Source organism: Cervus elaphus, chromosome 13 (genome assembly GCF_910594005.1).
Source record: "Cervus elaphus chromosome 13, mCerEla1.1, whole genome shotgun sequence".
Classification (NCBI taxonomy): domain Eukaryota; kingdom Metazoa; phylum Chordata; class Mammalia; order Artiodactyla; family Cervidae; genus Cervus; species Cervus elaphus.
This window is the reverse complement of record NC_057827.1, coordinates 28,641,863-28,658,030: the sequence shown is the minus strand read 5'-3', so window position 1 is coordinate 28,658,030 and position 16,168 is coordinate 28,641,863. Positions and strand designations below refer to the sequence as shown.

The window sequence follows — 16,168 nt, the reverse complement described above, 5'->3', positions numbered from 1 at the left end:
AGTCCACGGGGTCATAAAGAGTCAGACACGACTGAGTGACTCTCACTGACTCCCTCATTGAATTTGTTGCAATATTTCTTCTATATTTGGGTTTTTTGGCCCTGAGGCATGTGGGATCTTAGCTCTCTGACCAAGGATCAAACCAGCAACCCCCACACTGGAGAAGTCCTAACCAACCGGACCACCAGGGAAGACCCAGAAGGAGCTTCTTGAGCTGCTGCTACATGTCAGGCTCTGTGTTGGCTCTTTAATCATGTGACACCTTGCAGCGGGGCCTTCCTGTTTTTCATCTGACGGAAGAGTCTCTGGGAGGTTGTGATGATGCCGGGTCCAAGTCTCAGACCCAAGATCCAGGAGGGCTCTCAGGGGGCCATCCGGGTCTCTGGTTCCCGTAAAGCACCTCCCCACACATAAGGGGCAGGGGCGGGGGGTGCTCTGACGAGCCCAGAGTTGAGGCATGAGCTCATAGAAGCCCCTTGTGTCTCCAGCTGCCTCCTCAAGCCCCTGCTCCCACATACAAAGCGCAGCCTGAACCCCAAACTCCCCGATTTCCCAGGAGACCCAGTAAGTCACAGGGTCACCCACCAGCAGAGAGAGACTGCCAGGACATTGCATGGAAGCAGAACTCACAGACAGCCAAGTTCCAGAAATAAGCCTTGAGTTTTAAGATCAATCATTTGCTCCTCAGTGCCTAAGGACTAGTACTTTGTCCTAAGAATGGCTGCTTTCCAGAGATTTCTCCAAGATGAAGCTAAAGGTTTCTGGAGTGAGATTCTACTAATATCACTGCTTTAAAAAAAATGATGATTGTTATTGCGTTGATATTCCATGGCATATATGTGTTGTTGTTCAGTCACTAAGTCTTGCCCGACTCTTTGCCACCCATGGACTGTAGCCCACTGGGCTCCTCTGTCCCTGGGATTTCCCAGGCAAGAATATTGGAGTGGGTTACCATTTCCTCCTCCAGGACATCTTCCTGACCCAGGGATCAAACTTGCATCTTCCCGCATTGGCAAGCAGATTCTTCACCACTGAGCCACCAGGAAGTCCATGGGCATATATATATATCTTTTCATATATCTTTTCACATATATATATATATATATATATCTTTTCATATATTTTTTTTTCACACAGTACTAAATACTTTCATCTGTGTTAACTCCTTTAATCTTTACATCCATCTTTTGAAGCAGGTATTATCCCGAGATTACATAGACTCAAAGAGGTTAGGTAATTTACCCAGGGCCACACAGCTAGTAAGGGGGGTGAGGACTTGGACTGCGGTGCTCTTTCCACCCCCACGATGATGCCAGGGAGCCCGTCAGTGTGAGTTATCCATGTCAGACTTTGCACAGGTTATGTGTTCATTCCAAATAGGCATAAAGGGTGAGATAATACACCAGGCTGTCCCTGAGTAGGCCTGGGCCCAGCTGAGCCTACAAGGTAAAAAGTTTGGGGCTGCAAAGAGATGCAAGGGGTGGCTGGACTTTCTCCAGAAGCAGGAGGGCTGGTGGGACCGTCTCGTCTCAGCAGGAGAAGCAGAAGGAGGCAGACAGGGGCTTTCTCTGCCCTGAGGCAGCCCTGGGGTGACACAGAGTGGCATGGGTGTGTCCCTCCCCGGGGACCGCAGCAGGAGACCAGACCCCATGCCTGCCACCTGGTTAGCACCTGCCACCTGCAACCAGCCCTGGTTGCAGTGAACACAGCCTGCCTGTCCAGAGGCCTTTCTAGCCTTGAGACCCATGGTTTCCTGAGCCAAGGTCTGGATCAGTGATGGCTGAGGCTTGATCCCCTGCTCCCCACAGAGTTCCCCCTCTTCTCCTACAATAATGGAGTGGTCATGACCTCCTGTCGTGAGCTGGACAGTAACCGCAGCGCCCTGTCAGCAGCCTCTGCCTTCGCGATAGCAACTGCGGGTGCCAACGAGGGCACCCCGAACAAGGAGAAGTACCGGAGGATGTCCTTGGCCAGTGCAGGTACAGGGTTGGCTCACCACCTTGATGACAGCACCACCCCAGGGGCTTGTCCCCCTTCTGATATGGAGTGCCTGCTGCCCCAGGCCCTGGCAGTGCTGAGCCTCCTGCCTGGGGGCCCCTTCCTCCCCACCCATCTGCTCTGAGACTTGGCAAACCTTTGCTTGGAGTCAAGCCCACTGCCTGACGGATGCTCGGCCACCTGCTCTGTCTCCCACTTTCATGGTGGAGTAGAGGCCGCCAGAATCCTCCAGCGGCCCCTGAAAGCTGCAGAGGTCCGGGAGAAGCGGGCCTGTATGGACTGTGTCCACAGGAAGTTGAGCCATCCGGACTCCTTGGTCAGAACCTGGGCTGGTTGTCAGATATTTTTCTCATCCCCCACCTAGAGCACCCCTGTCCTTCCCCCGGCTCCCCCAGATCTGGGGTGTCTTATCCTCACTACCCTCTCCCCTCTCTGTCACCTGTGTGTCAGGCTTCCCCCCCGACCAGAGAAACGGAGACAAGGAATTTGTGATTCGCAGAGCAGCCACCAACCGCGTCCTGAACGTGCTCCGACACTGGGTGTCCAAGCATTCTCAGGTGGGTGGGACCCCCAGGGATGCCCCACAATCCAGGCGAGCTGCTGGGGACCCAAGATCATTGACCCAGGAACCAGCTGCCCTGATATTCTCGGGAGGGCCTGCTCAGATCCCCTACAAGGGGACCTAGGACATTCCAAGGGGACAAGGGGCCTCTGCTCTCCACCTCTGTCTACATCAAGGCTACCTCCCAGGGCCTGGCTTAGGGCTGTAGCAATCAAGGGATGCTCCTTGACCTTACAGCGCCTTTTACCTCCAGATCAGTCGGCTCCACTGATGCCTGGCAGGCAGCTGGGGAAGAGGGAGATGAGGCAGGAAGCCTGAGTGGGCAGACCCTGCATCCTTCCGCCCTGGCCAGGCAGGGACCACCTCAGGGCAGCTGGAACAGTAGCCAGAGCTGCCCTCCTGTCTTCCCTGCAGGACTTTGAGACCAACGACGAGCTCAAATGCAAGGTCATCAGCTTCCTGGAGGAGGTCATGCATGACCCAGAGCTCCTGACCCAGGAGCGGAAGGCTGCAGCCAACATCATCAGGTGGGGGCTGGGGACAGCCTACTGAACGGGGGCCCTGCCCTCTGCCTGCGCACGGCCAGCCAGAGGCGGGGGGCAAGGGGGAGGAGGGCCCTCCCCAGACCAGAGGACTGTCTCAGGCCGTTGCTCTGGGAGGATCTCAGAGCCCTGGGCAGCCTGGGGGCTGGACAACACCCCTGCAACCAGGATCTGGAGTGGCTTTTCCATGTGTGTCCTCCCCTCTACCTACCCACCTCAGACCTGAAGACAAGAATGGTGCCTGCTTCCCCATCCATACCCACTGCTGATACCCAGCTATTCCACACTGACCTGTGTGATAGCCACTAGTGATGTATGGGTGTTAAATCTAAATTAATTAAATAGGGACTTCCATGGAGGTCCAGTGGCTAAGACAGGGTGGCAGGGGGGCGGCCAATGCAGTTCCCCTGGTCGGGGAACTAGATCCCACATGCCAAAACTAAAGATCCCATGTGCCTCAACTAAGACCTGGCACAGCCAAATAAATAAAAATAAATATTTAAGATTAAATACAATTTAAACTCTAGTTCCTGAGTCACATGAGCCACAGGGAGCTGGTGCCTCCACAGGGGGCAGCTTAAAGAACATTCCCAATTCAACTAAATGGGAAGTAAATCCAAAAAAGGGGGGATATGTGTATGCATATAGCAGATTCACTTTGCTGTACAGCAGAAAGTAACCCAAATGTATCCCGATAAAAATTTTGAAATAAAAAAAAAATCTAAAATGCAAAATTTTGTTAAAAGAACATACTGTCATGGAGGAGGGCTTTGTCCAATTGCACTGGCAAGCCTGTCTCCAGGTGCTCCAGGGAATATGGTCGAATTGAATTAAATTGTCCCCAGACCTATCCTTTTTCCTCCTGTGCCAGATTGGGCCTCTCCTGGCAGAGGTCAGAGGTCAGGCGGCACATATCCAAGCCCTGCTGGCTGAGTGATGCACTGTGTGACCTCAGGCAAGTCCTGTCTGTGAACCTCGTTTTTCCGCCTCTGTAAAATGGGTGAACAACACCCACTTCCAGGGTTGTGGTGAGGCTGCGGTGAGATCACCTCTGCAGGTCTCAGGGGTGTCAGACGCAGGCCCTGGTCCACCCACCGCCCACCCCTGCTGACTCAGGCTGCCTTCTGGCCCTGCCCAGGTGCCTGGACTCAGGGTTAGGCCTCCCGACCTCACTTCCTGTCTGGCTTCAGCTTTCTCTCCCTGCCCCGTGGTCATAGACTTGCATCCACTTTCTGGCTGACAACCCAGTCTCCAGGCTTCCTCCAGCCAGACCATCCAGTTTGCTTTCCTGAGGCCCGGGCTACAGGCCCATAATTCCTGCAGGCTCCACATCCTAGCATCGCTTCCAGACCACCCTCCCTGCCATACCCACTGCCTAGACACACACACACACACACGTGCACACACACAGTCAGCCCCCAGGTCCTCCATGCCCTTCCTTCTCATCCTAGGAGACGTGCAGGACTGTGCTAGACCTTAGGTCTACGGGTCAAGTCAGGTCAAGTGACCCTCGGACAGGGAGCTTGTTTGGACTGCTGCTGAATGCAGGGAGTCAAGTGGGCCCTGGTGTGGATGGTGGACCCAGAGAGCCCCAGCTGTGGGTCTGCTTCCTTGGAGGGAGAGTGTGGGTGGTTCAGCCAGGCCCTATGGCCTCCACACTGTCCCCCAGCCATGGCCTGGCTCTTTGGCCCCGTCCCCCAGACTCACGATTGCTGTCAGAGTGAGGGCTCAGCATTTTGGCCTGACGCAGGAGCTCTGCCCTCATCCACACCAGTGTTCAGGACCCACTGCTCAGTCGCTGTGAATGGCCTCCCACCTCTGGGCCTTTGACCACCACCTTGCTGCTTTCCCCTGTTCCCCCTGCCCTGTCTGGAAGGCTCCCCAGCACCTCTGGCCTCTCTGATGCTCCAGCCTGAAGCTCCTTCCACTCATTCGTCCCATCACCCCACCGGCCGGTGCATCGGCCACATGCCAAGCCCAGCCCCAGGTACCTGAGCTACAGGAACAAAAGGGACACCAGCCTGCTTTCAGAGGCTCCTGGTGGATTTGGAGGAGTGGACCAGGCACAGGCATGGCCGTTCCCAGCTGGGGAGCCTAGGGCTGAGACCACAGGAAGCCTAGGAGCTGAGGGAGCCCCAGGAGGGGGCCTCACCCATCCAGGAGGGTCAAGGAGCTGAATCATTGAAGACATCAATGACAAGAGAGGGGCAAGGGGGCTCCTGGCCTTGGAAATGGCAGATCAGAGACAGAGGCGGGTTGCGTGTGGGGGCAGGAAGGGGACTGCCTGAAGGCAAGGGGTGTCACCAGCTTCTCGGGGCTCATCATTCCCTCTCACCCCCCAGGACTCTGACCCAGGATGACCCGGGTGACAACCAGATCACACTGGAGGAGATCACACAGATGGTGAGCCAGGCCTGCCCTCTCGCTCGCTGGCCAAGTCTGTCCTTCCCTGGCCACCTGGCTCCCAGGATCCCACCCCCAAGACCCCCCAGTGGAGCTCAGTCATCCCCTGTATTGGTTCCTGGAGCTCCCCTAATGGGGCACTTAAAACAGCAGAATTTTCATCTCGCATAGTTCTGGAGGCCAGAAGTCTGGAATTGAGGTGTTGCTGGGCCCATGCTCCATCTGGAGGTTCCAGGGGAGGGTCTTTTTGGGCCTGTTCCATGTCTGGTGGCCCTGGGCATTCCCTGGCTCATAACAGAGGATCACCAGTCTCTGCCTCGGTTATCACATGGCCATTTCCTCCCCAGCTGTCTCCACGTCCTCTTCCCTCTGTGTGTGTCGGCCCTATGTCCAAATTTCCCCTTCTTAGAAAGACACCAAGATGGTTAGATAGCATCACCGACTCAACGGACATGAACTTGAACAAACTCAGGGAGATAGTGGCAGACTGGGAAGCCTGGTGTGCTACAGTTCATGGGGTGTTAAAGAGTCAGATATGACTGAGCAACTGACCAACAGTAACAACATACTGGATGAGGGCCCCCTCTAGTGACCCCATCATACCTGAGTACATCTCTGAAGGCCTTATATCCAGTAAGTTCATGGTCACAGGTCCCAGGGTTGAGGACTTCAACATACAGTATGTCCCCTACATACAAAAGAGTTCTGTGAGCATGCTCCTAAGTCCAACTTGTTCATGAATCCAACAAAGTCAGCCTAGGTACCCGACTAACACAGTCAGCTATATAGTACTGTAGGTCATAGGTTTATAATACTTTTCACACAAATGATACGTAAGAAACAAATACAAAATTAAAGAAGACCGTTTTAATCTTACAGTACAGTACCCTGAAAAGTACAGTAGTACCAGCTTCCTCACCTCTGCTTGTTTGCTTGCTTCTGGACATCCTGGACTTGAAATAAAGACACTGCCCTGCTGTCCTCTATATAGGACTGCACAGTAAACACACACAGCACAACCACTTGTAGGATGCACGCATGTGATAGTGTACACCAGACACGTGAACTAACTCACACGACTGGACCTGCGAACACATGTTCACCTCTTTGAAAGTTCACAGCTTGAAGGTTCATATATAGGGGACTTACCTTATCTTTTGGGGAGGGAGATTCAACCGGTAACACCAACTCCTCTGTTTTCTTCATCTTCTGCTTTCATCTCTCCCCTAACCAGCCGCCTCTGTCTCTGCTCACCCTGTCCCTGGAAGGAGGAGGGTAAGAAGTCAAGCCTGGTGTGGACAGGCTCCCCACTGTGTGCCAGAGTCTTAAGGACTCTTCTCAATAGTGCTGTGGATCTGTATCTTTATCCCCATCTTCCAGATGAGGCAACTGAAGCAGGGGGAGGTGGTAGGTGGCCAGGTCATGGTAGGTGGCCACCTGCCCGGCAGTGAGGGGACCCCGGGCAGAGCTCGAGGCAGGGTTCCATGCGGTGGAAGGGATGATGGTCTATGTGCTTCCAGGACCTGGCTGGGCCCCCTCTGGGCCCCTTTTGCCCTTCACTGCGATCAAGGAAGCTCAGGGCCACCTTTGACCTCCCCGGAGGTGGAGGCCCACTCATCAGACTGAGTGATATCCAGCCTGTTCAGAGTAGCTAATGGGAAGACTCAGGCCTCTGAGTCCTGCACCCACTGCTTCCCTCCCATCCCCGCTCCTGACTCTTAGAGTGGGTTCTCTTGGCCCTGGGGGTGGGGACAGCCATCCGTGGGGCAGCTGGCGCCCTGCCTGCACCCCAACCTCAAGAGCAGTGCTACAGGGCTGTGCCCCAGGCACCCGCCCAAGGACCCCGGCCAGGACACTCAGGCAGCAGCCACACTGCTTGTGTTTCCCAATAGGGGCCTGACCGGAACGTTCACCCGTCAAGAGCCTGAGGGCCCTCGTTCCAACTTCATGTGTAGCCAAGTCTCTTCAAGAACAAAGGGCCGGCCGCCCACCCAGCTGCACCCCCAGCTCCCCTCCTGCAACCCTGACGTGGTTCCCAGAATCTGAGGGCCTGCGTGGGGCACGTCCAGTCTGGAGGAGGTCCCAGGGCCCTCCAGAGAGCAGTGGGGCTTCTTGTGACGATGCTCACAGGCCTCTGCTCCAGGCCCTGCCCCTCCTGGGGGCCGGCCAGCTCCTCCTGGGCAGCGCGCCTCCAAGCCAGGCCCATTCCTCAGGTGTCCATGCCCTGGGCACCCACCCCAGCTCACGGCCTCACCCCAGGACAAGCCTGGGCCTTCAGGGCGGGCTGTGCTGGTTGCCTGTCGCCCCTGCTTCAGAGGCTGGGGGCTCCTCCTCATGAGGGTCCTGAGCATCCCAGGTGGCCCATGCCACTTTCATCCCCACGTCTCCACTGCCTTCCTGAGATCTGTCATTCCTGATGGCATCGTGTCCCCACACCCAGGCTCCTGTATCTGGACTTCTGCCCAGACCATGCCTGGCCCAGGGCGACTCTGTTGGGGGGAGTACATGGATGCCCACCACCCGCACACACACCCCACACACACATGTACACATACACACCACACACATGTACACACCACACACATGTACACAGTACACATGTACACACACCATGCACACATACACATCATGCACGAGTACACGCCACACCATGTACACTCCATACACACCATGAACACACACGTACATACCACACACACACCATGTGCACATCACACACATGTACACACCACACACATACACACACAATGTCACACACACCACACACAGACTGCAGTAGGAGCTCTTTCCTCAACTTGCCCACACTCTATCCCTGCTCTGAGCCTGTGCCTGCAGCTCCTAAAGCCAGGACTGTGTTTTCTGGTCTTTTCTTCTCACAAGGATCTGCCTGGGCGGTTCTCAATGACCGTTTGCTGAGAAGTAGGCAGGAAGACTCCGTCCAGGATGGAGGCTTGTTCCCCTGACACGGGGTCACCCCCGCTTTCCTTGTCATTAATGCTACTGGCTGGGCCCTCTGGGTGGGGTAGCTAGCTGTCTCCTCCTATACAGCCCAGTCGGCACCCAGGAGGGGAGCAGGGGCATCCATGTTCCTGACTCTCCTCCCATGAGAGCCCAGTTACCCTTTCCGGATCCACCAGACTTTCCCAGAGGCCTCTGGGCCGCAGGCCTCCTCTTGTCTGATCCCAGCCATGGGGACATCGCTTCCCTAGAGTGCTTCCTGAAGATTTCCCCAGTCGAGGGCTTGGGGAGTGGTCACCTTTAAACGTGGTGTCCATTGTGGCCCTGGGGCAGGGACTTGTACCCAGGACAAAGGCAGGCAGCTGTGTTGTGGACATGGGTCGGGGGTACAGGAGGTCATTGCACCTGTGAGTCCTCCCCTAAGGAAATTTAAAAGGAAGTTCTGTGAAGCAGGTGTGGACAGACAGGACCCAAAGGAAGAAACAGGTTCCAGCCTGAATCAGACGGCCTGGGCTCTGTCCCCATCAACCTGGCTGAGCGCCTTGGGCTAGTCATTAACCTCCAGACGCCTTTGTGGTCTCACCCGTGTGTTGGCGTAAGGATGACCTCATGAGTGACTGAAGCGCAGCACAGGCCTGCAGACACACACACACACGCACACACACAGACGGGGCACAGCAGATGATGGTTCCCAGCTCCCACCGTCCCCTGCTGGCCAGTCTCCCAGGGAGGGGGAGCCTCCCCAGTCACGCCTCACCCTCCCACTTACCAGAATCGAGATGGATGTTCCCTCTAGGAAGGGGCTCCAAAGCCAGAAGGGGCCCCTCGCGGGCCTGACTGGGACCTTGCTCCTCTCAGGCTGAAGGCGTGAAGGCCGAGCCCTTTGAAAACCACTCAGCCCTGGAGATTGCGGAGCAACTGACCCTGCTGGACCACCTCGTCTTCAAGAAGATCCCTTATGAGTGAGTGGGCATGGGTTCCAGCCCCCGCCTTCCTCCTCAGGCACCATCACAGCTGAGTCCCCCTCCTGAAGCATGTGCGCTAGATTTCCAGAGCTGCATGGTTGATGCTCCACAGAGAGAAGCATAAATGCATGTGCCGGCAGGGATGATGAAGGATTCCTGTCCCTTCCTGTCTCCAGGCTCCCTCCTTCCCTACCAACTGCACCTGTGCACGCACACACATCTGCACACACGCACACATACACATGCACACACGCACACACACGTACACATGGATACACACACACAGTTTTCCAGAAGCATCTCTAACTCCGTACTCCTTTTCTGGAGGTCTAGAAAGAGTATGTGTTCACATATGTGCACGTATGTACGTGTGAGCAAATGTGTGCACACGCATGTATATGTGTCTGTGTGTATGCATGTGCAAGAATGGACTCTGGGGACAGCTCTGGCCTTTGAAGAAGCCCCAAGGCCTGATCAATACCTCCTCTGGCCTGTAGTCAGTCACTCCCAGGTAGTCGTAACTGTACCACCTACATGATTTATATCACCTTTTCTTCATCTGCCCCTGTGCCAAAATGGTATCTGTGAACACCACCTTTACTAAGTACACTGTATCCCTAGCAGTGCACCAAGCCTTGAGGTTGTTTTCAGATTTCACTTTTATACTTAAAGGTGGAGGTCAAAAAGCCTCTTCATAACTAAATGTATCTCTGGGTTTCTGACAAGTGTCCTAGAATGGTTTCCTGAAATTGGAGTCACCAATTCTGAGGTCATAAATCATCTCAGGACTCCGGATCTCTGCCTTCTAGAAAGGTAGCCCCACCGGACACACACAGAGGCCCCCTCTGACACGGGTGCTGCCCCTGCTGGTTGTGGAGTGTCAGCCTTTTATAAACCTGCCACATCTCCCAGGCGTAGAGGCAGTAGTTACTGCTCACTCTTGCCCATGGAACTCTGTCACGGTCACTGTCAAATAAGGAGCTTGTCCTGGAGGCCTGGACAGCCTGTGGTCCTGTGAGGTCGCCATTCCCAGAACACGCTGTGGCATGGCTTGTAGGCACCTTTATCTGTCTGTCTGGCCCTTTCTGTGGCCTTCTGTCCTTCCTGTTCTGCAGACCAAAGTCTGCAGTGTGACTTTAAAATGGAGGGTTTTCCCTGTCAGAAGCAAGATCCAAAACCAGACCTGACGTGCTCTCAGCACCAAATCTCAGTTCGGCCTCTCCATGACCCTGTAAGAGTATTGTCATTATTCCCATCTCACAGATGAGGAAACTGAGGCTCCAGGGGCTTAGCCAGAGCCACACAGCTGATATGGGGCACAGCTAGACCTGACCCCAGGGTCCCCTCCTCTCAAAGGCTCTGCAGAAAGTCACTTCCCAGTAATGACCACTTCAAAAAGCAGAGAACTCAGAAGAGAAATCAGTAAGAACAAACCTAACCCCACCCACTCTGGGTTTCTCCCTTACTTCCTACAGGGAGTTCTTCGGACAAGGGTGGATGAAACTGGAAAAGAATGAGAGGACCCCTTATATCATGAAAACCACTAAGCATTTCAATGATGTGAGTATAGGGGTGGGGGGTGCAGTGCCTTTTTCTGCAGGTTTCTCTTTGGTGGGACCCTCAGAACAGGCTGTACACCTGCTGGATCCATAGCAGCTGTGTCCTCTCTGAGCCTGTGAATTATATGCAAAATAATTTCTTTCAAAGTTTACACTCATCCCAAAAGATGGGGCTGTCATCACCCTTTAGATATGAAGACACCAAGACTCTGAAAGGCAAATGCCTGAGGTCTCCTAACCTATGTCTGGTAGCTCATGGCCTTCCTCCCCTGCAAAGCCCCAGTCCTGGGGAAAATATCCCTTCCTGATTTCCCCACATCTGTGCTAGTTCCAGCGCTTGAACCACAGGGACCCGTCCACTCCTGGCCTCGTGACAACCTCAAGGGCGTCTGCACTTAGCATCTTCATTCCTTTGCATTTAATCATCAACACAAGAGCCTTTGATGGCTGGAAGTGGGAGCGCATGATCCCACTTGTCCTGACTGCCTGGTCAAAGCCACATGACGCCAACCACAGCCAGGGGCGCACCCTCATCCCGGGAGGAAACACAGACAATCCAGGCTTCGGAGCTCGGAGAAGGAGCCCTGTCACAAACACAGCTGCAGAGTGGAAAGCAGCATGTGTGGCAGGAGAGAGGACGTGATGAAGTGGACGGGGCCTTCAGGAAACACACACGAGGCCTGAGTCTGACCACACCTGACTCACAACTCTAACCACAGCAGGAGGCAGCAAAAAAGTCCCTCTTCCCCCCCCCCCCCCCCCCCACTGTGTGCCCAGGACTCAAGTAAGTGAAGGACGAGACGATGGAGTGAGCACTTATTACATGTTGACTACCTGCAAGGCACTGTGCTCAGGATTTCATCAGCCTCATCTTATTCTCTGTTATGGATGAAGAAACTAAGGTTTGAGGAGGTTAAATTTCATCCCCAGTCATCAGCAGGAGAGCCCACTTTGAACCCACACAATCCACCTCCTGCGGAGGACTGCCGTCATCACCACCTGGCGTGTGGCCATCTCTGTTAAAAATTCACCTTTTTTTTCAGGTGCACAGAAGGGGTGCCCCTTTGATGGTGATAATCATGGCCTGAAACTCTGGTTCTTAATCTCTCCCTGACACAGGGTTTGGTTTGGTTTTGTCTTTGCTGGGTTCCAGCCCTATTGGCCTTAATTCTTTGTCTTACCTTTTAAAACAAATCTTCTTTTAAATTTTTAAAATTTTATTTAATTTACTTATTTTGGCCTCATTGGGTCTTGGTTGCTGCACCCTGGCTTTCTCTAGTTGGAGTGAGAATGAGGGCTATTCTTTGTAGTGGTGCATAGGCTTCTCTTGTTGCAAAGCACGGGCTCTAGAGCTTGGACTCAGGAGTTGTGGCACATGGCCTTCTTTGCCCAGTGGCATGTGGGCTGTTTCCAGACCAGAGATCGAAACTGTGTCCCCTGCATTGGCAGGCAGATTCTCAACCACTGGACCACCAGGGAAGTCTTCTTGGTGTTATTGAATGGTACTGGCTGGAATCTCCAGGATCAGGGCTGAAACTGGTATGAGTCAAATGAAGTGCTCAGGGACAAATTTAAGGAACTTCTCACCTTCAGGTGCATGCACTTGCACTCTGGGTGCCTCTAGACCTGGCCCCCGGACCACAGTCTTCAACAGAGATGGTAATAGTGAGTCTTGTTCTTGGTTTTAATCTCTATCAGTGTTAGTCACTCAGTCATGTCCAACTCTTTGCCACCCCATGGACTGTAGCCCATAAGGCTCCTCTGTCCATGGAATTCTCCAGGCAAGAATACTGGAGTGGGTAACCATTCCCTTCTCCAGGTGATCTTCCTGACCCAGGGATTGAACCCGGGTCTGCCACATCGAAGACAGATTCTTTACCATCTGAACCACCTTAAAGAGTGCTTCTAATATTTCCCCATTTAGGATAAAATTTGTTTGTTTATCAAGTTAAGGAAATTCTTTTTCTTATTCCTTGTTTGCTAATAATGGTTTTTACCATAAATAAGTATTGCATTGTATCAACATTCTTCTGCATCTATTGAGATGGTCATATGGCTTTTCTCCTTTCAGTCTATTGATGTGATGAATGACAGTTATAGATTTTTCTCTAATAGTCAACACCCTTGCATTCCATGGACAAATCTAACATAGTCATATTATATTAAACAAAAGAATGTGTACTTTTTCCTTCTTTTAAGGTTATCTTTATCTGGTGTTGGTATCAAGATTATACTAGCTTCATAGAATAAACTAGCAAGTATTCCTTCATTCTCTCTTCTCTGGAAAATTTGACTAATCTATTCCTTTTTTAAAAAATTACATAACGTGTAAAACTGTTTTGAATTCAGTATTTTCCTTATGGAAAAAAATTTCCGTTTAATTAAGGCTTATAATATGTGTGCTATTTTGTGCTATCATTCCTTCCTGATTCACTTCAGTAGTTTTCCATTCTTACATCATTTTATAACTGATTCTTATTTATGTATGTCCTTTAGAAATTTTTCTAAAGAATATTTCTGGGTGGTAGAGCCCTATAATTTATATTCATCTATAAGTGTCCTCTTTATTTTTTAATAACAAGTCATGTTTTTTGTACTTTTTATTTTAAAACAATTGTAGACTCAAAGGAAATGCAAAGAAATGTACAGGCAAGGCCAGTATTTCCTGCTGCCCCAGTTCCTTGCAGTTCTAGTTCTCTGATGTTTGAGCTCCAGCTTCCACCACCTCCCCAACCCCTGGCTGCTCCAAGTCCAGCCCGCATTTAGTTTGTTTGTGTATGTGTGATTATTTGCTTTGGAGGCAGGGTAGAGGAGTCCTTGGATATGTGAACGAGACAAGGGTTGCCCCAAAGTGTGTATCTTCTCCAAGCTTTAATTGTATGGTGGGAGATTCCCTCAGACATTCACTCTTGTTAACTGTTCTTCCAGATAAACTTTAGAATCACTTTGTCAGACTTTCAAGATAACTCCCATTGCATGTTTTATAGGATTGCATTAAACGTGCTTGTTAGTTTTGAAAAAAGACGTATTTACATTCCCATTTTGAACTCTAATCCTTTTCTTCCTTAATCAATCCTCTTATTATCTTTGACAACTTTATTTTTCATGGAGCATCCTACATAGTTCTCATTAAAGTTTCCAGGTAATTTACAGATTCCCACTGGTATTTTGAAGGTGATGTCTTTTTCATTGTATTTTCTAATTGGTGCTGTTGTTCAGTCACTCAGTGGTGTCCAACTCTTTGCAATCCCAAGGACTGCTGCACATCAGGCTTCCCTGACTTCCACTCTCCCAGAGTTTGCTCAAACTCATGTCCATTGAGTCGGTGATACCATCCAAACATCTCATCCTCTGCTGGCCCCTTCTCCTTCTGCTGTCAATCTTTTCCCCACATCAGGGTCTTTTCCAGTAAGTCAGTTCTTCACATAAGGTGGCCAAAGTATTGGAGTTTCAGCTTCAGCATCAGTCCTTCCAGAGTCAGTGTTGATTTTCTTTAGGATTGAATGGTTTGATCTCCTTGCTGTCCAAGGGACTCTCAAGAGGCTTCTCCAGCACAATTTGAAAGCATCAGTTCTTCAGCAGTCAGCCTTCTTTATGGTCCAACTCTCCTATATGTACATGACTATGGGGGAAACCATAGCTGTGACTATACAGACCTTTGTCCTCAAAGTGATATCTCTGCTTTTTAATATGCTGTCTAGGTTTGTCATAGCTTTATTTACAAAGAGCAAGCCTCTATTAATCTCATGGCTGCAGTCACCATCTGCAGTGATTTTGGAGCCCAATTTGGTATTGCTACTATATTTTTAAAAGTTATTTTTGTATACTGAATCTTTAAACAGCTGATGAGCTGATGAGCTCTGTTGGTTATTCTAGCAGTTTTCCAATTCATTCTTCTGGGAATTTTCAATCATTTTATCTGCAAATAATGGTGATTTATCATCTTTACAGTACTTATTCCCTTTACTTTTTTCTCTTGTCCTATTGCATGGGCTTAAAGATCAGTAACTTGATCGCTTCAGAAATCGTCCGCAACGAGGACATCAACGCTAGGGTGAGCACCATCGAGAAGTGGGTGGCCGTGGCCGACATATGCCGATGCTTACACAACTATAATGCTGTTTTGGAGATCACCTCGTCCATGAACCGGAGCGCAATCTTCCGGCTGAAAAAGACGTGGCTTAAAGTCTCTAAGCAGGTACCAGCAGGAAGGTGGGCTGGGCTGGGGCTGGGGCAGGGAGACCAGAGACTGCCACCATTCATAGGCGGATGAAGGACAGGGTGAGGGCCAACACTTCAGGTAAACTAGAGAACTCGTCTCCCGTTTCACCTGAGACCAGATATCAGGCCCACAGTGTGGCAGTAGCACTTTGTGGGACTTTAATTCCCACTTGAATAGTCAGTACCTCAGAGTGGGACATATGACAGTAATTGTTGCTCCCAACATGCTGATCCTTGAGTTGGGACAAAGGAGTGGTGACTTTTGGGGGATCTCAGTCCAATCCTGCAGGTTACCAAGATGGTGGTCAGATGATCCTGCAAGTCCTCTCCTCAGACTTTGATTTCACAGCCCTTCTGGCCCCGAGAGAGTTAACTTGTCCCTGTTACCCATTAGACAGTTGCTGATCTTATAAATGAACTTAACAGTTATTCACTCAGAACCTGATTCTGAAAAACCATAAGGCAGTGTCTTCCTCAGGAGTAAAGCTCTATGCCCTGGGGTCATGAGGAGACAGCTCTCCTGAGAGGAGGCATTTGGGCCACCTCCTAGGTGCACTGGATGTCCCTGAAAGCTGGACAGGGACCACCAGGGGTCAGGGGATGCCTCCAAAGGCATCAGTAATATAGTGTCTGGTCTTACAGCCAGGTGAGCTGTGTGGGGCCCAGGGTCTCCAAGGAGCCTGCTTCATCTGGGCCATTCTGAACTAGCATGCTGTGTCCCCTCATGGTTCTGTTCATCACCCACTCCTCACTACTCTTCTAATGCCAATGACAGCTCATGATTCCATGCCCCAGGGAGGCAGCAGGTCCATAAATCCCTCCTCTTTAGATAAACAGCCAGACTCAGGGTATCCTGGGACATCTCTGCTGCCCTTCCACTGCCAACCAGTCACTCCAGCTCCAGATGACAGCAGGACTGCAGAGCACCCCTACCATCCACACCTCACCCAGTGAGGCTGG

At 51.7% G+C, this 16,168-nt stretch overlaps 1 protein-coding gene across 3 annotated transcripts in view; it reads left to right on the top strand.

Moving 5' to 3' along the window:
- Nucleotides 1-16,168, top strand: part of RASGRF1 (Ras protein specific guanine nucleotide releasing factor 1) — a 102,524-nt gene that overhangs the window by 69,691 nt on the left and 16,665 nt on the right. For all 3 annotated transcript variants that reach the window (XM_043922500.1, XM_043922503.1, XM_043922501.1), the window contains exons 17-23: nt 1,809-1,979; nt 2,449-2,555; nt 2,975-3,087; nt 5,445-5,505; nt 9,322-9,425; nt 10,904-10,988; nt 14,988-15,185. In XM_043922500.1, the coding sequence (XP_043778435.1) occupies nt 1,809-1,979; nt 2,449-2,555; nt 2,975-3,087; nt 5,445-5,505; nt 9,322-9,425; nt 10,904-10,988; nt 14,988-15,185 (839 nt within the window). The remainder of the gene's footprint in view (nt 1-1,808; nt 1,980-2,448; nt 2,556-2,974; nt 3,088-5,444; nt 5,506-9,321; nt 9,426-10,903; nt 10,989-14,987; nt 15,186-16,168) is intronic.